Raw genomic sequence first — 19,164 nt, forward strand, 5'->3', positions numbered from 1 at the left:
ACAACATCTGCAATGAATTTGTATGTTCTCTCTGTGTTTGTGTGGGTTTCCTCCCACAATCCAAAGTCATACTGATAGGGAATTTAGACTGTGAGCCTCAGTGGGACATCTCAATAAAATGACGTGGATTATGATGGCGCTATATAAGTAAGCAAAATAGATAAATATGTATTTATATGTTGTAACCGTATCCATGTCTATTCTACCATATTAGAAAACTGATTCTCTCCATGCTTTTTTAATCTGTGTAATATAAAACAAATTAAAAAATACAATTTAAATAATTTTTTTTCTAATTTTAGTAATAATAATCATATAAAATTGGTGATAACCCGTATACGACTAATGCAGAAAAGTTAGACACCATTTACACGCTATGGGCTGTTCCTGCTATTGCAGATTTTCCCCAATAAGTGAGAAATCATCTGCAATACCAGACACAGCCCATGGGGGAGTATTGCTGTTTCTAGAAAAAAAGATTTATTTTCTTAATCCTGGACAGCTCCTTCGATGTTTTTTCACCATCTGTGTATTGAAATACCAATCAAACACAAAGCACAGTGTTACCCTTACATAAAGTGAATATATTTAGGACATCTGCTTATAGTCGAGGAGTCATTCAGTAAATCTCTATTCAGTTGGTTACCACAAAAAAATATTTTTAGTGCTTTTAGGTATTTTTAATTTAGTCCTAGGTAGATACTAAGTAAAGCTGAGGTTTGGGGCCCACAGTATCCCATCTATATCAGGAATAGTATTAACATAGTAAATATTATGATTCTTGAAAACCAATTTAGACCCCAACGTCATGGGTAAAATATTAGACAGATTAAATAGTATTAAACTGAAGTCGCTACAGACTGATCTGTATTTTGTACAGAATATGTAATGGCAGAACAAACTATTTTTGGAGAATATGATTTCATTTGCTGAGATTAGTAAACAAGACGTTTGTATATTGCATTTATTGTATTTAAGAACAGCCCCAGCTTTATGTAATGTAGTTCATGTGGTTGCGGAGAATTGTGTTTTGCTAATCCTATTTGGTGGAGAGCTTTTACACCTGGCAAATGACAGATTCTCAATGAATGATATCAATAATATAATAATCCGTACAAATGACATCTCCAAATGTTGTTGTACATGATGATGGACTGATAACACCCTTGGCTTCTAGGCTGGGTCTAGTGATATAACCTATATGCAAACTTAGTGTTCACTTTTTGATATATTTTTTAAGATTATTTGTCGTGTGTAGGCCTTAAAAAGAAATAATGTAAAATATAATGGGCACAACATCAAGAAAAACTGCAAATCTGTATTTCAAAATGATAACATGATATTTCTTTTATGACTTGTATCTGTATGGGTGCAACTGTCAGGGCTCAATTCAATCCACTCACTCATTCTTGCACTCACACTCACTCAAGCTGCAAATTGAGTATAAATCTCATCTCGAGACAGTCTACACACCTCAAATACCTGCTGTCGCCACTACTAACTTACTGGGCTTGGCAGTAACCTCACTGACATATACATGCATCTCTAGTCAGGCACAGCAAACACACTTTAAACAGGTAATGTGAACATAAGAGTACACACAAAGTACTATTAAATTTAACTATATAATACCCAAACGGTCCAGTGCTGATCTATACATCTAAAGAGACAAACAAGAAGACAAACAAGCAAAAAAGTTTTAAAAAAAAACAAAAACAAAAAAAAACATAAAACCTGGTATCTTATAGTCTTTTTTGTTTCCATGGAGCTGGATGAATCTCTCATATTGGTTGGGCATACTCAGTATACTGTATATATATAATTTTTTTTGCTTCCATGTTATGGCAAAATTCTTCACAGTTTATTTTGTAATAGTGATCTCCTGGCTTATGAAGGCACAACCAGTGCCAAAGTGCCCCCCTCTTCCCCCTTTCTTCATTTTTGAAAGCTGGTTCTATCTGCATGTTGGAAAGATGAGTACCATATGAGGTCCCTATCCGACCCCCTTTCTCGCATCTCATATACCTGACTGGTTTGTGTTAAGGACAGCAAGGAGTAAAGCTATAAACCTAGCCTGGCTGCATATTTAGTCTTGTGATTGCAGGAAGTAAATCACCTTACTCCTATACATACATATCAATGTAATATGCTTAATGGGCCGCCATCAGGAATTTTGGGGCCCCATACAGCCTAAGTGTCTGGGCCCCCCCCACCATTTTAAGACTACTTCATTTTGCGACAATTAAACCAGTGATTTTCAACCTTTTTTGAGCCGCGGCACACTTTTTACACTTCAAAAATCCCGGGGCACACCACCAACCAAAATGGCACAAAATGACACTAAAACAGTACATATTATACATATAGTTAATAATATAGATTCTAAATGGTTGAATCTTTGGTTGAAATAAACTGCAGCAAAATCTGCAACAAAAACGCTGCGTTTATGCAACGTGGGGCCTCAGCCTTACGCCTCCTGCATACAAGTGGCACGCATGTGGTTTTCACTGATATAAACATTAAAAATTAATTGACAGGGCCACAAATGCAGACAGATATAGGGTATAACAGGACAGATACAGGGTACGTATAGGACAGATATAGGTGATGTATAGGACAGATATAGGGAATGTATAGGACAGATATAGGGTACGTATAGGACAGATATAGGACCTGCTCTATAATCTTCAGCTCTTCAATTTGGCCCAGATACACAGCCACAAAAAGAATGGCTGTATACATGGGTCCTTAGAAATGTATAGGTCTGTACTTTTATCCACAGTTGTGTATAAAAAGTTTGGTCATGTATATTACAGGTTACAACTAGAGATGAGCGAACAGTGTTCTATCGAACACATGTTCGATCGGATATCAGGGTGTTCGCTATGTTCGAATCGAATCGAACACCGCGTGGTAAAGTGCGCCAAAATTCGATTCCCCTCCCACCTTCCCTGGCGCCTTTTTTGCACCAATAACAGTGCAGGGGAGGTGGGACAGGAACTACGACACCGGGGGCATTGAAAAAAATTGGAAAAAGTCATTGGCTGCCGAAATCAGGTGACCTCCATTTTAGACGAATAGTGGATTTCAAATCCGGGTCATATGAGAATGTGAACTTTGTGACTATGAGACAGGGATAGCTGTACAGGCAGGGATAGCTAGGGATAACCTTTATTTAGGGGGGAATGTTATTAAAAATAACTTTTTGGGGCTCTATCGGGTGTGTAATTGTGATTTTTGTGAGATAAACTTTTTCCCATAGGGATGCATTGGCCAGCGCTGATTGGCCAGAGTACGGAACTCGACCAATCAGCGCTGGCTCTGCTGGAGGAGGCGGAGTCTAAGATCGCTCCACACCAGTCTCCATTCAGGTCCGACCTTAGACTCCGCCTCCTCCAGCAGAGCCAGCGCTGATTGGCCGAATTCCGTACTCTGGCCAATCAGCACTGGCTAATGCATTGTATTGGCGTGATGAAGCAGTGCTGAATGTGTGTGCTTAGCACACACATTCAGCTCTACTTCATCGGGCTAATAGAATGCATTGGCCAATCAGCGCTGGCCAATGCATTCTATTAGCTTGATGAAGCAGAGTGTGCACAAGGGTTCAAGCGCACCCTCGGCTCTGATGTAGCAGAGCCGAGGCTGCACAAGGGTTCAAGCGCACCCTCGGCTCTGATGTAGCAGAGCCGAGGGTGCACTTGAACCCTTGTGCAGCCTCGGCTCTGCTACATCAGAGCCGAGGGTGCGCTTGAACCCTTGTGCACCCTCGGCTCTGCTACATCAGAGCCGAGGGTGCGCTTGAACCCTTGTGCACACTCTGCTTCATCAAGCTAATAGAATGCATTGGCCAGCGCTGATTGGCCAATGCATTCTATTAGCCCGATGAAGTAGAGCTGAATGTGTGTGCTAAGCACACACATTCAGCACTGCTTCATCACGCCAATACAATGCATTAGCCAGTGCTGATTGGCCAGAGTACGGAATTCGGCCAATCAGCGCTGGCTCTGCTGGAGGAGGCAGAGTCTAAGGTCGGACCTGAATGGAGACTGGTGTGGAGCGATCTTAGACTCCGCCTCCTCCAGCAGAGCCAGCGCTGATTGGTCAGGTTCCGTACTCTGGCCAATCAGCGCTGGCCAATGCATTCTATTAGCCCGATGAATTAGAGCTGAATGTGTGTGCTTAGCACACACATTCAGCTCTACTTCATCGGGCTAATAGAATGCATTGGCCAATCAGCGCTGGCCAATGCATTCTATTAGCGTGAACTGAGTTTGCACAGGGGTTCTAGTGCACCCTCGGCTCTGCTACATCAGATTGCTACATCTGATGTAGCAGTGCCGAGTGTGCATCAGATGTGTAGTTGAGCAAAACTGACTCAGCACTGCTAAGTCTCTGCATTCGCATAGGAATGCATTGGCCAGCCTTCGGCCAATCAGCGCTGGCTCTGCCGGAGGAGGCGGAGTCTAAGGTCGGACCTGAATGGAGACTGGTGTGGAGCGATCTTAGACTCCGCCTCCTCCAGCAGAGCCAGCGCTGATTGGTCGAGTTCCGTACTCTGGCCAATCAGCACTGGCCAATGCATTTCTATGGGGAAAAGTTAGCTTGCGAAAATCGCAAACTGACAGGGATTTCCATGAAATAAAGTGACTTTTATGCCCCCAGACATGCTTCCCCTGCTGTCCCAGTGTCATTCCAGGGTGTTGGTATCATTTCCTGGGGTGTCATAGTGGACTTGGTGACCCTCCAGACACGAATTTGGGTTTCCCCCTTAACGAGTATATGTTCCCCATAGACTATAATGGGGTTCGAAACCCATTCGAACACTCGAACAGTGAGCGGCTGTTCGAATCGAATTTCGAACCTCGAACATTTTAGTGTTCGCTCATCTCTAGTTACAACTCAATGTGCCTCATATTAATAGCAGTGAACCCCATCATGTCCCTCACATTAACCCCCTGTGTGCTTTACATAAGGGACACTGATATGTGAGACATATGGAGGTAATAATTAAGTAAATATCTTCATTATATAGTACCCCCATATGTCACACATGTTATTAACTCTTATGTGAGCCACAGGGGTTAATATGAGGGACATGATGGGGTTAATTGCTATTAATGTGAGGCACATGGAGTTACTAAAACTAAATTAATAACCCCAAATGCCTGACATTAATAAGAATAGTTACTAACCTGGTGTTTTCTTACTTTCACTTTGTTCAGCTTCCTCTCCTCCTCTCCTATTCAGGGCTGCAGACGGCAGGAGCTCCTCACGTGTAGCAGCAGGTCCAAGGAGCCCTTATTCTGTGCAGTGAGAGGCTCATCTCTGATTGGTGGAGGGAGAGAAGGGGGCGTGTCCTACACCTGAGCTCTAGCAGAGCAGTGTAAGGACGCTCCGTCTACATTTACAAGTACACGGGGACTGGCTGCTGTGCCTGCAATATACAGTAGGTCTCCCGTGCCAATCTTGGCACGCGTTTGGGGAACTTTCCCCGCGGCACACCCGGCACACTGGCTTAAACAACCTCCTCTGACCTGGGGCCTGGGCAGTGGGCACTGCAGAGGGCCCGATCGAAATGTCAGGGCCCCGATCGGTCCCCGTCTCCCAATCCAGCCCTTGGACTGCTGGCGCCAGGGGCCGGGCCCCCCCAATTTTTCAATTTGGCCGGGCCCCTGACGCCAGTAGCGGTAGTACTGCCCTATCGGCGGCCCTGTATGCTTATGACAAATGCATAAACAATATATCCACTTATGATAATACATGAACAATATCATTCAGTAAGGGTATATGCACAGACCGGCTTCTTACATAACAGGGTCTCCATAGCAATGATCATAATGGGCCCCTCTCTGGGTGTATTCCACAACTTCACATTCTTATAGCAAACAATATATTTGGGGATATTCTAACTCTCCCCTAACAGATCATATTAAGGAACGAATAAGACTTGTTGAACATGCCCAATGTATTCTAATTTGAGATTTATCTGGCACCGGTTACCCCTCTCTCCCCTTTGGAGACAAGTGCATACTCAGTTGACCTTAGTGTGCAAATGTATGGGGGGGTCAGGAGGAATCGCTGCTCAGCTGGACATATACCTACAATAACTATTGACTAAATTCATGTTAAGTCCCTGTTTTTACGTGAACTTTTGTGTATCTGAGTGTTCAGTTGTGATCTGCGAGGAGGCGATTTCTGTGTGTGTGGGCTTGGCTTTCTACAAGGAGGTGGTAATTATATTTGGGGCTTGGCTCCTTGTTTCTGGAGCCTTATGAGCTGACATTCTTGTGTGATTGGATTTGTCATGACCTGTAATATATGTAAATGACCTCAGGGGCTGCACATGTGACTTTACACACATTTTATAGAGACACTTAAGACATTCAGGGCAGCAGAGTGCTAAGAGGGCTGTTACTGTGTCTGCAAATAGCTCTTTGGGAGCCTTGTGAGAATATTTTTAGTTTAATATGTGGGAGTGAAATATTAAAGAAGCCGGGTACGCCTGTATTTTGGAGGGCGCTTATATTTAACACAATAGCATCACTGTGATGCCTTAAATATATGTATATAATCACTCTAAGGTTGTAAAATTTACATGGAGTTTGTTTTCTCAATGTTTGTTAAACTATTGTACTCTTATTAATTAAGGTACTTGCAAGGTAGATGTGTGTGATATGTGATGATAATCCAAGAAGATAATATAAAGTATTATGCATTTATGTATTGTTAATCTAGTCTGATGTCAATTTAGTCATTATATTACTGTATAACAATATCATAATAGAGGTTATCTCAATTATTAATGGCATGCCTAAAGTTTGTTTTACATGGACAGACCATTGTTTTCAACAGGAACTGTGTAATGCTTTATGTGCCTTATGGTAGTATTGATGGAAATTGAATGTTTCTGCCAGATCCTCCTCCTGTCATGTGTCAGACCATTGGTTGGGGTCCTATCAGCATATTTTTGGTGGATCTAAGCAAAACAATAACAACAAAAACATCTCTTTTTACTTATATTTTATATGCAATAGAGTAATAAATCTTGTCACTGACTTATAATTGAATAAGTCTTACAATTTCAGTTGTGTATAATTTCTGATGGCTTATATTATGAGCTGGCCTTAGACTTATAGTGATTTTGAGATATCTGGAAGCATTCAGGAGGCTACTCTATGGCCATTCTCTTTCTAACTTGGTAGCCATATTGAATGCTTTTCCAATAGTTTTGAAGAAGTTTCTATACATGTGATTTAGTTCACGTGTCTGTGGAGGTGATGGTATCATCTGACGATCATATACAGCCTGGGGGTATGTTTGGGGCTAGTTCATGTTAAAACCAAAATTACATCTAAGGGAGAAACAGACGGGATGGTTCATTGCTGTAGATTACACGTGCTGGTAACATGTATCGTCAGTCCTAAGCATATTGTCCTTTGCCTCATATACAAAGAACAGATTCCTACTGGTCTTTTACTTTTACTACAGTAATGGATTTTTACTAAATTTATCCCATATCCACAGGATAGGGGGTACCTGTGATCAGTAGGGGTCTAACCATCCAGAACCTCACCAACTAAGAGAAACACAGTTGAGTACAATGCTCAGCTATCTCTGGCAGTCCCATAGAGCTGAATTAAGCAGCCGATGGCTGGTGTGACACACCGATTCTTATGACTGGTGTGGGGCCTCCAGGGATCACATACTATCCTGTGGATAACTGATAAGTAAGGGTGCATTCATATGGAGGAAAATGGCGCTGAATTTGGTGTGGAATCTGTGTTAGATTCATCACTGAAATAAAAAGCCTCCCATTGACTTCAATGGGTTCCTTTTTCTAGTAGAAAAAGGAACCCATTGAAGTCAATGGGACGCTTTTTTTCAGCACTGAATCTGACATGGATTCCAGACCAAATTCAGCGCCATTTTCCTCCGTGTGGATTAACCCTTATAATTCTGGAAAAATCACTATAAATTTTATTCAGTTATATGATATAGCTGATCATAATCTTATCAAATGAGACACTTTGACAATACAATAAGAAATGCAGCAAACGTTCACATTACTAACAGGCGGGGCAGGGATTTGAGTGCTGAAGGGTATTTACCTTCCGGATCCAAAACTGTAAACCTATTCTTGTTCGTGTTACTTATGAATATTTTGCATGTTTTCAGTGTCTCCTTGTACTGTCAGTCTACAGCTCTCTGGGCTCCAGGCAATCCTTTGTGTATTTTTAAGGCCTTTACAGAGTAGTCACTGAAATGTACAGAATTTGGATTGAACAACCAGATTAACCAGCTAAAACTGTAGGTTGTTGCAGTCTGCTCCGGGGAAAAGAATATAAAGAATGAAATGTAAAACCCTTCTTAACATCACAATCTCTATACATGATATCCTGAAGCATTGTTCTTAACAGTCCACTAAAGCCATGACATGTTAACTGCGATTAAAGGAAAACTTTGGAAGCAAGATGTCTTTTTTTTTCTCCCAGATCCATAATTTACCCTTAAAGTGGTTGTCTTGTCGCCGATATCCAGCCCCCAGACCAATCAGATTCGTATTGGACGGGTGCTGGAACTGGTCAGCCCCCTGCCGATCAGGTATTTGTGGCCTATCCTGAGGATAAGTCATAAAATAATTAAGTTCAGAAAACCCCTTTAGGGTAAGGCCCCACATAGCAAGCCACAGCCAAAAAGTGATGTGGCCTAAAACTTGGCTATTGCTTTCCTTGATAATTTGTCATTTTGAAGTCACCACTGGGAAAGCTTAGGATGTCACTAAAAAGTGAATTTGAGGCTAAGACCCCACATAGCGACCCTCAGCAAAAAAAAGCAATGTGGGAAAAACCGTGGTGGCTCCAGAGCTTTTCAAAGAAAATTTTTGAACTTCTCTATTTATTTGTATGTACTACTTTCCATCAATTGTGCACCAAACACTCTATTCCTGGATAAATGTGCATGCCTTCAGAAATTGTGCCTGATGAAGAGACCTAGTAGTCTCAAAAGCTTTCAATCTGTCATCATTTTTCTTAGCCATTAAAAAGGTATCAACTACTGAGGACTATCAATCTTTACATTTCATATCCACTGGCTAATACGTTACAAAGATATATTTTTTCTTATAGAAATTAGGCCCAGGCATTTACTAAAGCAGACATGTGAGAAGATGTGATATATCCTGTGTAAATTCAATAGCTGCTGAGTCAGATTATATGCAATAAGCTCCTAAAGAAGTAGCAGTCAGCAATATAACTCAATGGATTGCTTGTATCTTCTCAAAGGATATTTAAATACACCATCAAAATAATTCTATATGTGCCCTGAATTATGCAGGCAATATAGTAGAGGAAAAGCTGTTGAATTAGCTGGTACCTCATTTGTCTACCCCGAATAGTAGTTTACTACTTGTACTGAATGTGTCAGGGGTACGAAGGTAAAAAGTAACGTCTTTGATGATATAAGGTGTTGTGATTTATGGGTTAATTCTAATAACCCTCTGGTTCTAGAGTGGAAAAAGGTTACTGTCAATTAATTGGTATCTGTAAATAGATTACGTGGGAAAACAACAAAATCATTCAAGAAGAAGCAATGGAGGTGCCAAATTAAAGGGGTTGTCCAACTCATTTCTATTGGTAACCTATACTCAGGATATAAGAGATGGTGCCATCGTCCTTGTGTGAGCACTGGGACTTCTTCACTGTGTACATTTCATGCCATTTTATAGTGATGTATGATGTAATTACACCCTCGTCCCATTCACTTCTATGAGATAAGGTTGTAAATCCATCACACAGCCACTATGATGTAGAGAGCATGCACTGTAAAGAGATGTGAAGAGGTCACAGCGCTCATACAAGTGCCATGGCTCCTTCCAACAGCTACCAAATTTAAGAGAAAAAAACAAAACCCATGGACTACATATCCTAGGATTATACAGTCCTATGAAAAAGTTTGGGCACACCTATTAATCTTAATCATTTTTAGTTCTAAATATTTTGGTGTTTGCAACAGCCATTTCAGTTTGATATATCTAATAACTGATGGACACAGTAATATTTCAGGATTGAAATGAGGTTTATTGTACTAACAGAAAATGTGCAATATGCATTAAACCAAAATTTGACCGGTGCAAAAATATGGGCACCTCAACAGAAAAGTGACATTAATATTTAGTAGATCCTCCTTTTGCAAAGATAACAGCCTCTAGTCACTTCCTGTAGTTTTTAATCAGTTCCTGGATCCTGGATAAAGGTATTTTGGACAAACAATTCAAGTTCAGTTAAGTTAGATGGTCGCCGAGCATGGACAGCCCGCTTCAAATCATCCCACAGATGTTCAATGATATTCAGGTCTGGGGACTGGGATGGCCCACTAGCCACTTCACAGTGACCACCGTATAGCGATTCCCTACCCTACTACAGCACTGCAACTGCTACCACAACACTACGCCCACAGGGAGGGCAACTCGGCAGCCCAACGGACCACAGCAACCAGGCTAAGCCCCCAGGCTCTGGCCCGGGAACCACCCCACCCCACAGACACATCTACTTTGTAGCACTGCACCATGTCAACAGATCTCAAAACGTTAACAATGCTATATGGTCTCAGTTAGTGGACTGAGCGCTAGCAGTTACACCCCTTGTTCAGTCCGTTGCTAATTAACCCCTTCTAAACATCCACCGTAAAGCTACATTCAGACAATAGAGGTGCAAAACGGCTGCGAAAAACTAAAAACGTTTTTCACCGTCATCTTCCACCAATGGGGCCCCCATTTTCATGGATACAATACATTCCAGTGTATGGAGAGTTCTGCAAAAATGACCAATAATAGGACATGACCTATATTATGATGATTTATGACAATGGACCATCAAACTAACGTTCCTGTGAGAATGGATGTCACACAGCCATGAATCACTGTTGTGTGAATGTAGTACAGAGGATGGAAATATGGTGCCCACTCAGAAGCGGGCGCCATAACTGTGACCCTCCACTGATTTACACAGCCGTGATCTGGTAGTGGCGCCCACAGTCAGACATCTGCGTCCGAAAATGCCTGAAGTATAAAAATACAAACCTGTTATCCTATTCAGTGTATAGCGGTAAAAAAAATTGCCAAATCGCTATTTGCCTTATACAGATCTATGAATGGAAATCTATCTAATACTTCTATGTGAGACAAGTTCAACAAGAATGTAGGATCTTGGAAGACAACTGGTTTTGCATGATCTTGAGGCTTGCTGTGGGTGTATAAAGGCTCCTTTTTATCAGTATCACTTTGTTATAACCTGTATGTGGCTGATATAAGTATTAGGGCTAGGTTCACATCTGCATTTCAGTCTCCATAGGAGATTCCACTTAAAATCGAAGGAAAGAAAAATATATGGCGTCTGTGGGTATCCGTTTTTATAAGTGGATAGGCTTTCCGTCGGGTCCCCATGGAAAGCCGAATGCTAGTGTGATCCTAGGATAAGCTGTGATATCAGGTGTGCTAAAGATTTACACGTGGGGGGATGGGTATATATACTGGACTGTCAGAGACCATGTGAGGGATTATGTTCATATTTGTCCATTAACTTTCTGTCTATCTATGTGTTTTATCTAGTGTTATCCACTTATGTTTCTGTATCTGGCCCAGTAACTTCAGTATATGTATACAGCCTCCCCAAAAGACCACCTCTTTGAGAAGACCACCCCCTTCCCCAGACCATATGTGTGGCAGAGTTCCAGTTTCCCATACTGACTGTCTTCTTTGAAATTTTGGGTGGTTATTTCAAAGAGATTTCCTACCGTGGCCTGGTCACCGACCACAGTATTTGTTTGGTATTGTATCACAACAGCAACGCTTACGTTTCAATCATGTTTTATATGCCTTGTTTGGAGAAAACCTAAGAGTGTTTTATTACTCTGGAGTAAGGTACAGGAAAGGAGTGGCCGCCATTTGGATGTTTGGACAGGAAAATGCATTTCTGTTGTGCAATTGACTCTATTGTGAGCTCTGTGAACATGGTTGTAGCATGAATACATGGAAACTATAAAATAAATGAAAGCGTATTTATCTATCATGGCAATCTACAGTATATAGTCATTTAGTGATCAGGGTTTTAGGAGATGCTTTGGTGTAGGATTTAAGACACATACCCATGTTGTGTCCAGGCCATCAGTGTGTTTAACTCTCGGCGGGCAGGATAATATAAGGAAGGACCTATCGGACCACTCCCCACCTTTATTTGTAGTACTTTAAACCCTCCCATCGTTTTGCCAACTGACTCCAAATCCTAATGGTCAACTCTCCCGAAAAGTCCTCGAGGCTTCTGCAAAAAGGGTGACCAAGAAATATGGCTGAATATCCTGGGCCTGGAGGAATACTCCTGCATTTCCCGGGCCCCAAGTCATATATTACGTGATGTGGCACTAGGGAGTGTGAATAGAACATCTTGTGTCACCGAACAAACAGGGGGCATGTCATGTGCCAAAAAGGGAACTGCAGAGAAAGAATTAAAATAACAAACCTATACTTGTCAGTCTGACAAGCTACAATTTCCAGCACTGCTAGGATTTTACATGCATGAAGTGGTGACAAGGATATGCACACATCACTTGGTATACAGTACGGGACCGCTGAGATCAGCGACTGTCTGCAGTGTTGATATATGTATACGGACACCGCACCGCTGCAGCCATGTTGACAAATCTCAATGAAAAGCACAGTAGCCATACCTCCCAACCGTCCCGATTTCCGCGGGACAGTCCCGATTTGGGTGACATGTCCCGCGGTCCCGGTTGGAGGGAGGTATGTCCCGATTTCAACTCAGATCTGCGTCCAGAGGATGCAGATCTGAGTTGAACACATATGCGGCTGAAGGAAGGAGCTGACACAGGTCAGCTCCTCGCTTTGCCGCTGGCCGCCTCTCTCCCTGACACATGCGGCTGAAGCTGCTCGCGTGCTCCCTTCGCCGCTGCGTCTCTCTCTCGCTGACACATGCGGCTGAAGCGAGGAGCTGACCTTCGCTTCGCGTCTACAAGCCAGGAGCCGGCGGCAGCGGAGAAGCGAGGAGCTGACACAGGTCAGCTCCTCGCTTCAGCCGCATGTGTCAGCGAGAGAGAGACGCAGTGGCGAAGCGAGCGCGCGAGCAGCTTCAGCCGCATGTGTCAGGGAGAGAGGCGGGCAGCGGCGAAGCGAGGAGCTGACCTGTGTCAGCTCCTTCCTTCAGCCGCATGTGTCAGCGAGAGAGGCGGGCAGAGAGCGGCGAGGGAGCGGAGGAGAAGGTAAGTTTAATGTGGAGGTGGAACGTGAATCTGGGGGCAGATGAAGGAGAGGACAGCATGACACTGGGGGCAGAGATGGAGAGGACGGCATGACACTGGGGGCAGAGATGGAGAGGACATGAATCTGGGGGCAGAGATGGGGGACATGAATCTGGGGGCAGAGATGGAGGGACAGGAATCTGGGGGCAGAGATGTGGGGACATGAATCTGGGGGCAGATATGGAGGGACATGAATCTGGGGGCAGAGATGGAGTGGACATGAAACTGGGGGCAGAGATGTGGGGACATGAATCTGGGGGCAGAGATGGAGGGACATGAATCTGGGGGCAGAGATGGAGTGGACATGAAACTGGGGGCAGAGATGGGGGACATGAATCTGGGGGCAGAGATGGAGGGACATGAATCTGGGGGCAGAGATGGAGTGGACATGAAACTGGGGGCAGAGATGGGGGACATGAATCTGGGGGCAGAGATGGAGAGGACATGAATTGGGGGGCAGAGATGGAGGGACATGAATCTGGGGGCAGAGATGTGGGGACATGAATCTGGGGGCAGAGATGGAGAGGACATGAAACTGGGGGCAGAGATGGAGGGACATGAATCTGGGGGCAGAGATGGGGGACATGAATCTGGGGGCAGAGATGTGGGGACATGAATCTGGGGGCAGAGATGTGGGGACATGAATCTGGGGGCAGAGATGTGGGGACATGAATCTGGGGGCAGAGATGGAGAGGACATGAATCTGGGGGCAGAGATGGAGGGACATGAATCTGGGGGCAGAGATTGGGGGACATGAATCTGGGGGCAGAGATGGAGGGACAGGAATCTGGGGGCAGAGATGTGGGACATGAATCTGGGGGCAGAGATGTGGGGACATGAATCTGGGGACAGATATGGAGGGACATGAATCTGGGGGCAAAGATGGAGTGGACATGAAACTGGGGGCAGAGATGGAGGGACATGAATCTGGGGGCAGAGATGGGGGACATGAATCTGGGGACAGAGATGTGGGGACATGAATCTGGGGGCAGAGATGGAGAGGACATGAATCTGAGGGCAGAGATGGGGGACATGAATCTGGGAGCAGAGATGGGGGACATGAATCTGGGGGCAGAGATGTGGGACATGAATCTGGGGGCAGAGATGGAGAGGACATGAATCTGGGGGCAGAGATGGAAGAGGGACATGAAACTGGGGGCAGATGAAGGGTGTATATGAAACTGGGGGAGAGATAGAGGGGGGACATATAATTTACGGGTGACTGTAGGAGGATTATACTGTGTGCGGGCACATGAAAAATTAACGAGTGGGTGGAGTCAACACAAAAGTGGGCGGGGCTAAGTTTTGTCCCTCTTTCGGTTCTTCAAAAGTTGGGAGGTATGCAGTAGCACATTGCTGGACATGGTGGCAGGTCAGACTGCTAAATACAGGCTTGTTCATTGCACCTTCAAATAACTTGACAACCCCTTTAAAAGGTCCATGTACCTTTAAAGAGGAACTTTCACCATATCCGGGCACAGGCAGTTCTATATCTGTCGGCTTTCCCGATCTGTGCCCGGTGTGAAGAGCTTACGGCCCGGTACCGTAGCTCTTCTATGGTCAGAAGGGCGTTTCTGACCATTAGCCAGAGACGTCCTTCTGCCTCGCGGCGCCAATCGCGCTGTACTGTGGAGCCGGGAGGAACTCCCCCCTCCCTCTGCTCACACTGCTCGTCCGTAGACTAGCATTAGCAGGAGAGGGAGGGGGAGTTCCTCCCCGCTCCACAGCACAGCGTGATTGGCGCCGCGAGGCAGAAGGACGTCTCTGGCTAATGGTCAGAAACGCCCTTCTGACTGTAAAGCGCTACGGTACCGGGACCGATAGCGCTTTACACCGGGCACGGATCGGGAAAGCCGACAGTGCGCTGAATTCAGCGCACTGTCAGCTTTCCGGCAGTATATAACACTGCATGTGCCCAGATATGGTGAAAGGTCCTCTTTAAGGCTAATAACACATTTAGCAAAATGTGGTGTGTATTTTTCCCACAGTGTTTTTCATTGCATTTTCACAGTGTTTTCTTCTGCAAACTTATTGCCCTTTTTATACCTATGCACAAAAACTGCCAGTGTTACCACAGGTAGAATTGACATGCTGCGATTTATTTAAAAACAGGGTGTCTTCACAACGTGGGGCCCGGCCGCAATGTGTTCTTCATTAAAACTAAATAGTTTAAGCAGATTTTAAGTATATTGTATAACTAAACTTTGGCCGCTAAAAGCTCTTCTCAGAGACTATGCTAGTGGGGAGAATATTATATAGCACCAACATACTCTGTAGCACTTTACAGACATTAACATGCTCCCATATACGATTCATAATCTGTCCCCCATCAGTATGTCTTTGTAGGATTGGCGTGAACCCCATACCATCTTCAACTGTAGTCCTCTAGAGCCAAACGTAAAGCTGATGTACTCTACAAACCTTAAGATCCCACTAACATAACTTTCATGAGAAACTTTTCTAATGACTTCTGGGCAACATTTACTTCCTCTCCTTCCAATGAATCCCATTTCCTCTCAAGTAAAGATCTGCTGCCATCTTGTGTAACTTACTGGTAATGCACAGATTGGCAAATGAAGGGGAAAAAAAAATCTACTTCGAAACTGGTTGTTACTAGAGAATTTTTACACTGGTTGGACATGCACGTGAGGTCAAATATAACAAATGAAGTAATAAGTGAATGGTGTAATAAGACATGTAATAACATGAGGCACAATCCTTAACCTTGAAGTGGTGGCAAAAAGTGAACTTTCACCTCCTGTCACTTGTTTATAAAGTGGGCAAGGGAAGATGGGGAGGACCGTGGTGGGACATGTTTAACCCTTTAACATTACTTGCAGTAGAATACTGAATACATCTAGAATACATCCGATTACTCTTCCATTAGTTCTGTTCCATCAGATTTCTTTTGTGCTTTCTTAGCCCGAACGACACATCATGCTGCATTATTCTATCCGGTACCAAATGTGCATATACAGGGGATTTATAATAACAGTAAGGGGGTGGTGAATGATCAGACATTAAGACACCAGTGTGAACAGAGCCTAAGAAGCTGTTTACAAAATTACTGATGCACATTATGTCTCTTCTGTATATTTTTGGGAACAAAATATATTTATATATTAGAATCACATCTTCCTGGCGATTAGAGTCTATCTGTAAATTGTATTTGAGAGCATTTTGCCTCCTTGTAAAAAATTGCATGTAATAGAACAGGAGGAACTGAGCAGATTCATATATAGTTTCATGGCAAAAGATTCAGTATAACCTGTCATTTATTCTTTGAATTCTCTTTCTATGTAGAGACGTTAAGGAGGCGGTCCTATCAGTCACTGACGACCTCCCCTTTGACTATATATAGCTGTCAATCACGGATAGGACCGCCTCCTTGATTGCAAGGAAGAACAGAGATTTCAGGGAACTAAATACAAGTTATACTGAATTTTTCCCCACAAATCTACATATCAATCCGCTTAAGTATTTTCACATTTGGCAAATCTTGCAGGAATTTCTGGCACTGAAAATAAAGTCCATGCATTTGACTAGGATTGTTTTAGTGGGGAGTACATAGATTTCCGTAAGCCCTATTGAGATGAATGGGACAGTTGTAGGAATTTCTACACGTAAATCCATTCAGATGGATATGAGTGTATTATATGGACCATATTGTCACTGTAAATCCTGTCCCGTTTGTGGGTCTAATGACCAGAACCAACTGTATCATAAGGATCTACAGGGCTGTAATAGGTTCCATATAATAGAGATACATTATTATAGCGTTGCGTCTCCAGCCTTGGACTCGTATCTTTACCATTATAGTTGCAAACTTGAATACAAGAATAATCCTTGCCATATGACTAATCCATTGCATGCGTTTTGTCTTTCAGTTTCCTCTTGATCTGACAGCAGAGGAGAGCGAAGATGTTGGTGGTACTGGCTTTTATTATCATTTTCCACATAACCTCCATAGCACTGCTATTCATCGCCACAATAGACAATGTGAGTCACTGCACAATGCTGCTGTAATGCCATTATTCCGTACAAGCATTTCGCCATGAAGAATTACAATGTGAAAGTATATATATATATATATATATATATATATATATATATATATATATATGCAATAGGGGCTGGAAACAATATCGCAGCCGGGCAGAGGTCATTGCTGCTTACAGAAGTGTCTGATCTATCTAGTGGGAGCTTCTACATTTCAGTAAAAGTGGATGTACAGGACTGAAGAATCCTGGTGGTACAAAGCACTAGCCCCTAAATCTGTACCCACACCTGGCTAGAGCTGGGTGGCAGGATGGCATGTCACTCACTGGTATCCATGATGACAGGAATTAAAGGGAACCTGGGGTATGAAATATGCAATGTAATCTGCAAGCGGCATGTTATAGAGCAGGAGGAGCTGAGCAGATTGATGTATAGGTTTGTAGGAGAATATTCTGTATAACCTGTCACTTAGCCATAGAAATGTCTGCTCTTTCTATGGTGAGAAGTCAACGAGGCAGTCCTATCAGTGATGTGATCCTAAATGAGAAATGTAACGTCATATTCTTCTGATTCTCAGGCCTGGTGGGTTGGAAATAACTTTTATGTTGACATCTGGAAGACCTGTCTCAACACTACTACAAATACAATCTGTTCAGAGATTGGGAGCAACAACAACTGTAAGTTCTAGCACTTGTATCCGTCTGTTCGGTCTTGTTTTCTCCAGTGCACGAGTCAATGAGCATATTACTAATCCTATATCTTATTCCTTAGCTTTTCAGGCAATCCAGACCATTCAGGCGACCATGATCTTGTCCACCATTCTGTGCTGTATTGGACTCTTGAGCTTTGTTCTCCAACTCTTCCGGCTTAAACAAGGAGAGCGATTTGTGTTCACTGCCATTATCCAGTTTTTGGCCTGTGAGTATTTCATCCATGTTGTACCAAAATGCACTGCACTGGTATCTCCACCATCTGGGATCATACTGAGAAATCAGACAGTGAACTGAGTTTGCGCCCTGTTTGTTTTCTAGCGGTATATAAAACCGCATATACATGAGGACATGAAAGGTCCCCTTTAATACATCCCTCACTACGTTTGAGTACTAAATTTTTAGACCGAGCAATCTGCTCCAAACCCTTCTAAAAGTAGATTGGAAATAACTTTCTACAAATATATCCTCACACAGAATACCGCCACACACAGTATAGAAACACTACATGGATTGTTATATTAAACAGTCATTAATCTCCTTAATTGTATTTTCTAATTGCTCATTCAGTAGATTCACAAAGAAATAAATGATTTAATTTGGTGACGATTATGAAGCTATTATTATTCTGTATCATTCTGGATTCTGAATTCAGTTGTATTATATTGATCCATTTGTTATGTTAATTGCAGACAGTTGTATCTTATGTCGCCTAATTAAGGAGATGGATGAAACCTCAGCTTAGCCCGGTGCTCGCGTCTATAGAATTGTTTGTATATGGTGTCTACATGTTGGATACGGTATTCTTAATGGGCAGAGAATGACAATCTGCCTAATAGAAAGCCATTTCATGGATATTGCTGCTATACAAGTGTGAATGCCTATGGCATATGCTTGTTTCCTCTGTGCTGCTGCTTATGATTGGTTTATGTCCGCATAGTCCTCTACATGGTCGATGGGCATCTCCTACAATGATCATTTTTCTCAGGCTCCATGTAGAACTTAGTGACCCCCTGAGGAAGACTTGTTATCAGCATCGGTCTTATGTCCTACGCGGTTGGAGGGCATGTCTAACTTACAAGTCTCCTGACAAATTGGAAGAACCCTACATCTGCACCGAAATCCACTCTAACTAGTTGGCATAAAT

The 19,164-nt window shown here is 43.1% G+C and overlaps 1 protein-coding gene across 1 annotated transcript in view; it reads left to right on the forward strand.

Moving 5' to 3' along the window:
- EMP2 (epithelial membrane protein 2) overlaps positions 1 to 19,164 on the forward strand; it is a 46,851-nt gene that overhangs the window by 24,541 nt on the left and 3,146 nt on the right. Inside the window, exons 2-4 of the mRNA XM_075285959.1 lie at positions 17,196 to 17,307; positions 17,885 to 17,984; positions 18,079 to 18,225. Of these exons, the coding sequence (XP_075142060.1) occupies positions 17,230 to 17,307; positions 17,885 to 17,984; positions 18,079 to 18,225 (325 nt within the window). The 5' untranslated portion in view covers positions 17,196 to 17,229. The remainder of the gene's footprint in view (positions 1 to 17,195; positions 17,308 to 17,884; positions 17,985 to 18,078; positions 18,226 to 19,164) is intronic.

This window comes from Leptodactylus fuscus, chromosome 8, assembly GCF_031893055.1.
Source record: "Leptodactylus fuscus isolate aLepFus1 chromosome 8, aLepFus1.hap2, whole genome shotgun sequence".
NCBI classification, from domain to species: domain Eukaryota; kingdom Metazoa; phylum Chordata; class Amphibia; order Anura; family Leptodactylidae; genus Leptodactylus; species Leptodactylus fuscus.